Source organism: the organism of the source record quoted next, unplaced genomic scaffold, assembly GCF_019419815.1.
Source record: "Pyrus x bretschneideri cultivar Hongxiangsu unplaced genomic scaffold, Pyrus_bretschneideri_v1 Contig7, whole genome shotgun sequence".
Taxonomy (NCBI): Eukaryota; Viridiplantae; Streptophyta; class Magnoliopsida; order Rosales; family Rosaceae; genus Pyrus; species Pyrus x bretschneideri.
In genome coordinates this window covers 10,031,877-10,040,540 of record NW_025999809.1, presented here as the reverse complement: position 1 = coordinate 10,040,540, position 8,664 = coordinate 10,031,877, and the positions used below count along the sequence as shown (strand labels likewise).

At 34.8% G+C, this 8,664-nt stretch overlaps 1 protein-coding gene and 1 long non-coding RNA gene across 4 annotated transcripts; one reads left to right on the top strand and one right to left on the bottom strand.

The window, feature by feature from the left end:
• Positions 1-422: 422 nt before the first annotated feature.
• LOC103945228 (tryptophan N-monooxygenase CYP79A68) lies at positions 423-3,802 on the bottom strand. Of its 3 annotated transcripts, none has more exons than XM_048573715.1 (4): positions 3,562-3,802; positions 3,209-3,277; positions 1,792-3,079; positions 423-1,129 (listed from the first exon to the last, which is right to left on the bottom strand). In XM_048573715.1, the coding sequence occupies exons 3-4, from the start codon at positions 2,716-2,718 to the stop codon at positions 509-511; spliced, it is 1,548 nt and encodes a 515-aa protein (XP_048429672.1). In that variant the 5' UTR covers positions 2,719-3,079; positions 3,209-3,277; positions 3,562-3,802; the 3' UTR covers positions 423-508. The 3 variants fall into 3 exon arrangements, with proteins under 3 accessions (XP_048429672.1, XP_018502455.1, XP_048429671.1); XM_018646939.2 differs by having other exon boundaries at positions 423-1,138; positions 3,562-3,800; XM_048573714.1 differs by having other exon boundaries at positions 423-1,138; positions 3,220-3,277; positions 3,562-3,800.
• A 1,326-nt stretch (positions 3,803-5,128) lies between these two features.
• On the top strand, positions 5,129-8,412 carry LOC125472589. Its single transcript, XR_007254503.1, has 2 exons — positions 5,129-5,737; positions 5,980-8,412. It is a non-coding gene; the product is annotated as an uncharacterized LOC125472589 (long non-coding RNA).
• The last annotated feature ends 252 nt before the right edge of the window (positions 8,413-8,664 follow it).

Here is an 8,664-nt window from a genome sequence, read left to right as displayed (position 1 = left end):
TTGTGTCCTCCTTTCTACGTAGGACATCTCTTGTAATCGCACTTTCCAATATCCCTTCCGCTTGTATTTCGAATTAGTAGTATGCTGTGAACATGTTCATGCATTATCACTTTTAAATTGTTGGCAGTTGAATATTCTCCTTTGATCCAGTGACCCGTACCTTATTACTATTATTTTGTTAAGGTTTGTTTTTTGATATTATATTGTGTGGTTACGCGTAATTGTTATGCATGTTTTACATGTTCTCGGCATATGCATTCATGAAATGACTTGCGTCACCTTGGGTGTTGGCCAGCACGTGGCCATCCCGTTGTCCTTCAAACATCGGGGTCGAGGCGTGTCATGCTAGCCCATTATGAGGCTAAACTCATCTCCTCCCCTTAGTGTATATAACATCGTTTCTTCCAAAATAATAATAATAATAATAATAAACATCTCATTTATTGCTTGCATAAAAAATACGCCATAATTACTTTTTAATTAACGGCAAATTATCTATGCATGGTCACTAAACCAAGTATAGAGTTGCAGGCAACCGCTGTTTAGCATGTGCATACAAGGGGTTGGCTTTGAAGAGAGATAGAGCCTCAGTGAGGTCAATCTTGTCTACATTGGGTGGCATGCTCCACGTAAACCCTTGTAGAAGCCTTGCAAGGAGCATTACGGTTATGGTAGTCCCTAGCGAACCACCCATGCATCCTCTCCTTCCGGTAGAGAACGTAATGAATCTCAGCTCATGCTCTTCCAGTTCAACTTGTTGATCAGCATCTCCATTCAGATGGCGTTCCGGGTTGAATCTCAATGGATTTTCCCAAACTTCAGGATTGCGCCCGAGGCCTAAACGACTGAGGAGAACAGCACTCCCCTTTGGGATGAAGTAGCCTGCAACTACAGCATCTGCATTAGACACATGGGGTAGGTTAAATGGTGCAACTGGATGCAACCTAAGGGCTTCTCTTGAGCAAGCCATTATGTAAGGGAGCTTAGGGATATCAGACTCTTGAACAAGCCTATGCTTTCCCACCACCCTATCTAGTTCTTCTTCTGCTTTCTTAAGCATCTCAGGCTGGTTCAGCATTTGCGATAGAGCCCACTCTCCTGCATTGAAAGGATTATCCACTGTTGCAAGCTGCAGTTCCTATTCAATGGTTACAAAATAGGTTTTAAATTTGGGAATTAAATGGTATCCATTTCCTTTTTTAAGTCTGACTAATAGTAGTTTATGGAATTAAACATACCATGAATATTATAGTTTCAAACTACTGTCTGCATAATTTTCAATCATTTAGGGTTGTTTAGTTTAACTTTTCAAATTTGATCTAAATATAAATGCCAAAAAGAAAAGAAAAAAAAAAAAAACCATTTCCAATCGGTTCCTAATATTGAAACCATTTTTCTTTTGACAAAAATCTAATTAGACTGCACGTAAACAATAAGAAATAGGATCGTCAGGTTATGTTTATGTGCTTCTAGTATTTTATGCTTACGCCTTGACATTTCAAAGTTGTGAACGTTCGAGTTTTTATTTTTACTATTTAGAACTCATATAATTAAATTGGACAAAAAATGAAATGAAAGTTTAAATCTTCGTAAATTAGGGCATGAGAAATTTTTTAGCCCAATAAACATCAACAAAACATCGAGACGACACCACAACTTTGACAACAAAACATTAATCATTAAATGGAAATACGTATAAATCATAGTTTTGACATAAGCGCACAATTTTATTTAGAAAATTAAACATTGACAAAGGATCCGAAATATTCGAGGGTGGTAAGAATATCTCACTGTGATTTGCGCTTTGATTTCTTCACTAGAGAGTAAAGGCTGTCCATTTGCATCTTTGAGTGAAATGAAAACATCAAGCAGGTCCGCAGGCTTCGTCCTTTTCCCATCTCTCCATTGTTGTAATCTCTCGTTTATAACAGGGTCTTGATAATGTTTGGTAATCTTCAAAGCATCTCTCACCTTTTTCTCATGGCCGCCTATGTCAAACACTCTAAGCCACGGAAGATAATCCGATACACAGAATGCGTACACATGCAAGAGCATGGTCAAAAGAGCGGATACGTGTTCTTCCTCTTCCAAACCAGGCCCCCCATCCTCTCTCCCTTTGCCAAAGTACCTTGAGTTGAAAATCATCCTTCTCATGACACCTCCTGAGTAAAATAGGGCTGCAGTCCTCACATTCACTACTGAACCATTCGGATTCACCGAGCACTGATTATATAGGAACTTAACAAGATTATCAGCTTCTTCATTTCTTTGACCAAGTAGCCAGTGAACCCTAGACTGATTGAACACATCAGCAATCAAGACCCTTCTCATTTTCTTCCACTGGCTTCCCCAAGGCACAACACCTGTGGTCACGTAGCCACTGCTTAAAATATGGGTGGCCATTGTAACAGGTCTTGATGCAAAAACTGCATCATTTTTCTTCAAAAACTCCCGGGCAATTTCTGGTGATTTCACTGCGATGACATGAACATTTCCTAATTTTATGCAGGCAATGTCCGTGTTGAATTCTTCCAAAATGCTATGTACCCATTTATAGGCTGGCCTGTTCCTCCACATTTGTGGCACACAACCAACAATTGGCCATGGCCTTGGACCTGGAGGGAGAATTTCTTTGCTTCGTTTGCAGGTTTTCAACCTGATGAAGTGGAAAAGAAAGATTGCAGTTGATGCAAGGAAGATTGCGATTGGAATATTCATGGTTAAGATTCAAATGTGAAATGGAATAATTGTTGGTATTTAGTTTATGAACTAATACCAAACCAATGTGGGTGATAAGTTTACAAACTATACAACACCTCTCACCAAAGCAGCGATTATTACTAAAATCCAATCACAACCAACCAACCAATCAATCTGAAGCTCTGTATTTTCAACAAAACCTCTCCAAATCACAAACAACTGTTCCTTCCAATCACTGACTTCCAAGGCCTATCTCTAAATCATCAAACAAGAAATCCTATCAAGGAATCGATCCAGAACTGCCACTTGTAGCATAAAAGATGATATATTCATGATCTCTTGAGATTGTTTCCTGTTTCATAATGCTTTCCAGATTTCCCTGTATTATTAAAACATTCCCCTTATGTATTATTTGTATATTAATTATACTTGTACATCAAGTCATGGTACACTATTTAAATCAATGATAATGCACCCTCCAGATTATCGAGGGATTGAGCCAAATTACCTTCTTCTTACCTTTGCTGCCTTTTCTGCAATACCTGCTTTGGAATATCTTTTATAGTATCACCTCCACCTAAAAATACCACAAGGAAAAACCCATCAACCAATCGATTCAGCTCCTAATTCCGAACCGAAAACCCAGAAAAACCCATCAAGGAATTAATCCAAAAGAACCAAAATTTGATAACGGTTGGCTCATCCACATAAAAAAAGAACCAACCAAAGAAAGAAAGAACACTAATTTTCAATTCAATCCCTCCAAAACTGCACAAAATATTAAATAAACATAGAAAAATAGGATAAGAGTATGATACTTGAAGTGCAACTGGGCAAGAAAGAAGTGAAGGTTCGAATTACCTTTTCCGGTGGAGGGAATTGAAGTCTCTGGAATCAGATTACTTCTGGGGGTCTGAAATCTGAGACGGTGTCTTGTAACTGTAGTAAGCGTACAATAAGAACCCCATCTGACAAATTTCAACCTTTGGTGTAGTGCCTCCCCTCCTTACAAGATGCTGTTTTTATTCTATTCATTTATTACTTGGACTATATGAAACACTAGAAAGGACTCATCAGAATTATTATTGCAGTGTTTATTGCTTTGCCGCCACTCTCTTTCCTAACAGATGCAATTGGGAATGGGATTGCTTACTTATTTTCTTTCCTAATTTTGTTTTGTATCTGTAGGTATTGCGTAACTTTAAAAGGGAAATTCTAAGTTATCGTTTAGTATATAAACTGAACGTTGATAATGTAATGCAATCACGTTCAAGTATTATATTCTATATTTATAATGTAAATATGATTTGGTAAAATGATAGTTAATAACACAAAATGATGTTGTAATTACTATAAGAAAGATTGACAAAAAAAATTACTATAACATGGTTGATGGTAATGTTGTTGACGTCATATTAATTGACAAAGTAGGTTATTATTAATTAGACGTGATTCCGTTACTATTATCAATGTTAATGATTACACGGTATAGACATAGGTTATACCATGGATGTCTTATTACAGTATAGATGTAGGTTAGTACTTGGGGACGTCATGAAATCACAACCGTAATTTGCTTACGGCCTCCCTACTTAGCGTAATGGTATTACAATATGAGGTTAGCATTCAATGTGTGAATTACGAAAAAGTGTAAATTGCACTATATTATTCAAATTCACACTCCAAAGTTACATAATAATCTTATTGTTAAACCTAATTCCATGTAATGATGTTAGTATTAATATACCAAAGTTGGTCTATACGTTGTAAACCTCATATTACACTGTAAATGTTTGATATTATACTTGAACGTAATTGCATTATACTAGCAATGTTGAACTTGAATGATACTGATACTTTTTTATTAAGGTGTACCATAGACTAACCCAAATTGAATTCGTAGTATTCTTTCCTCACAATTTCCTCATTATTTACCCTATATTTGCTTCCATGTTTCTGTCCTTCTAACTAAACAGTTTCCGGTTCTTAAAAATAAAAGGGCAGCTGTTGGATTAAGTTGGCTTCCAAGAAAATCCACTAACTGTACGGTATATGAACAATGCCCGTTCCTAGACTGCGCCATTCGGTTCTTAGTCAACAAATCCTGGGGAACTCTGAAGAAATATAAACGCATTAAGACAGACCCTCAAGATTCCCAGCCAGAAAGCTGGGTTTGAAGAAACCTATGCAGTATGCAGTTTACAGGCTGAGAGTGTATCTATGCTGTGTATGTCCTTGCATCTAATCACTTTCTTGTCCAGCCTTGCAGTTTACAGGCTGAGAATTCAATCATCAATCATGTTAGTATATAATTCTCACGTTGTTTTGGTATTATTAGTTGGCTATGGTTTTTAATTCCATGGTTTCGCAAGGTTCGGTGAAGGTAGGGTAGTTGGTGTGAAGAAATGAACAAGATACTTCTTCTATATATATAAAGGGAGAAGGCCAGTTTGGTGAAGCATTCAGAAATACCAAGAAAGCCCCTTTGTTTTCTTCACAATCCAAATCCACAAAAATCGGAAAATGGGGACAAACTGGTAAAAACAAAACTACTGTGTTGAAGGACAAAAAAAAAATAATAATCAAAAGTAAATACATGCTAAAAATGATGTAGGAGGAATAAGCGCCAACCAGTTGACGGTTTCATCTAGAGGATTCCCATGATCTGAACTGAGTTTAGTGGGAGGTTCAACGGTAACTACCCACACCCCACTAATATTTAGAGATGAATAACCAAAAGGAAATCCATTTTCGTTTTCACGAGATTAGTGTGTGGTTTCCATTCGTTCGAAATAGAAAAAGGATTGAAAAAATCAGTCACAAATCTCCTTCTTTGTTGTTGCCATTCTGGGTTTTGTGCTCTGCATGCAACAGGCTTTTCAAAATCAGGTACACCACTTTCTGAATTATGTATTAATTTTGTTTCGGAGAAGGAATTCCCACAGTTGAACCTGGGCCCGTAGACAAGTGCGAGGCTCTCAAGCGATTGCTCGCTCTCATTGCCCAAGGCTTCCAAGTCTCCAATTTCTTCCCTGAGGTCGGTCTCCAACTTCATCACTCTTGAATTCGAATCCTAAAATTGATAAAAAAATTAAAAAAGTGAAGCCATTAATTTTTTTAATTTGAATTCCGTTTCAATTGAATTTTGTACTGTTTCCTTTTCGTTTCTTTGGCTTTTGATTTCTATCTCAATAAAATGGTACTTTTCTCCTATTCTTCAAATTTACTCAAGGTTCTATTCGGTATCATTGTTAATATTGTGTTCCTTCGTTTTTACAGGAAATGAAACTGCTCTCCTCCTCTTCTTGATACCCACGTTGATAGCATTGATCTTCAACAGTTAAAGGTGAAGTCTCATCTACCTCCAGTCCCTCATCAATAATTTTTGTCCCATCCCTTTTGTAAATTTATTTTTGTTTGCTCACTATGACGATTTCAGGGCATGCTTTAGTTCGCAGTCTTCTTTTCCTTTTTTCAGTGCATGTATCAATATTCAACACTTTAGTGTGTGGTGAACATTCATTGACATATCCCTTTTTTGGTGCGTGCAAGGGGGGGCTTTCCAGCATCAAGGTACATCAATTTTTATTTCAATGGATTTTGTTTCTTGGCTATAGGGAGTTTTTGTTTATAATAATCCATTTTTCAATTAATCGTGCTTTTTCCATTAGGTTTTCAAATTATTTTCCAATTCTTTCTCTATTAGTCTATGTATTTTATTGATTTTTGTTCCTTCTATTGTATAAAAAACTTGAACTAAACTCTTACTGGGTTTGTGCTTTACATTTTTGTCCTGCCAAGACTTTCTACTATTTTGACTTCTTTAAATTTCGTTATTTGAACTCTCTGAATTTCGTTACCTAAATCGTGCCTAATATTTGATGTGGTATGTGGCTTTGTATGGCTGGCTGGTGTTATTTGGGGGTGTTTTTAGTTAAAATGGGAGACAGGGCACATTAGTTATATGTGTGCTCATGAATTGATTAGGATTAGGATAGTAGAGTTTTCGCTAAAGTGATAGACATTACGAAACAACTGCTGGGAAAGTAGTGGTGTGAACTGTGAAGGATTTTGGTAATGGGTTTTGAAAAGGAGACGTTTATATCTAATGTATTTTCTGTTCCTTTATACATGAGGATTCCTTTATTAATTATTGAAAGTTAGTGACAGTTCCTCTTAAAGTTGACGAAAGTAAACTTGGTGGCACATAATAGCCAGGTAAACTAAACTTGGTGCCATTTGTCACTCTATGTTTCATTCAACTTGGACTTGAGTTTCTTCATTGAAAGACAAACCCAAGCTTACATGTTTTCATATTAGTTGTGTTTATACTTTGCCTTGGGCAATTTGGTTTTTACAATGTGCAAGCGCTCCAAATTTTATATAGCTCTTATGAATATGGGATATTTCAGGGAATTCATAAGCTAACCAACAATATAACTTTTTTAACGGCAAGTGTTTCTTATCATCTATTATTTTTTATGGTTATCTTTTTCAGTCCTAGATTTATGAACTTAATGACTTAGGAACACAAAATAGATTCAACACAGCTTTGGTAATTAATCGTGCTTTTTCATGGATTTTGTTTCTTGGCTATAGGGAGTTTTTGTTTATAATAATCTATTTTCCAATTAATCGTGCTTTTTCAGTCCTTATGTTAGGCAAAAACTTAAAATGTAGTCAAATTCGGGAAACTCTCTCAAAAGAGAGATTAAATTCTTCAATGGATTATTATAAACAAATTAAGTAATAAACCACTATTATTTTTCAATGAATTACTCACATATGTCCAAATTCAAATGTTAATTTTCCCCTTTGTTATCTTCACAATCAAACCTTTAAAAGTTTAAAAAGCTAGGACAAATTGGTAAAAAAAACCATAACCGAACAAAAAAACTGTATTGGAAAAGAATAAATTTCAGAAAATAAAAAAATTAAAAAAAGCATTATAATTATCCTCTAAAATTTAGCATTATTGCGGTTTAGACAGTAAAACAAAGAAAAAAGTGCGCCCAGTTCCTCATTTTCTTTTAAGACCCTAAAATACAACATTTTAATTAAAAACAAAAATCAAAACTTTAATAAAAACAAATCAATTAAAAAATAAAGTGGAGAACACCAATTTAGGAGATAAATATTAAAAAATAAAGTGAAAAAAAGGCCACATGGTGAATAACTGCTCTCCATTTTAGGAGAGGGATATTAAACAGAAAAATTAAAATTTGTTATATTGGAAAAAAAAAAAAAACAAAACAAAACAAGAACGGAATAACTTCTCCTCCATTTTAGGAGAAAATATTAATATCTATATTAAAAAAATCTAATAAATTATACTAATATCTGCATATGGTAATTTTAAAAATTATTTGTTTTCATTCTCAGGATATTTACAAGAATACCCACAAAAAATGAAGAAGGAACTACCTATTCATAAGATCCCAAACGGACGTGTCTCTATTTTTACACCTGGTTGGGAGATATCTGTCAGAGTAAAAACTACTGATCTAAGCCAACTGATTCTCAAAGAGTGGAAAAAGAAGAAGCATGAGCAGTATGTATCCTAAATTATATACTAAATTTGTTACAAGGAACTTAATTATTTTATATATACCTTCAATATATAGGTGGTGCATGAAAAAGGCTGTAGAAGAATTAAAACCTTCAACAACTCCTCAAATCATACGTATTTGGAATAAAGTCCAACAAATTATGTACAACACCATTTCTTACCTATTTATTTTTATTGGCATTCTCTATATCATTCTACAAATTAATTATCTCAAATTATAAAATAAAATAAAATAATTTATGGGTGCAGGAAAAAGATTAACAGAGGCCAAACAACTTTTCTAAATACAGTAAGTCTTCTCTTATTTTCATACAAAAGTATACTATAAATTCAAATTGCATTCAATTTTCAAATATAAATAAAATTGCATTTTTTGTTAGTTTTACAAGCATCAC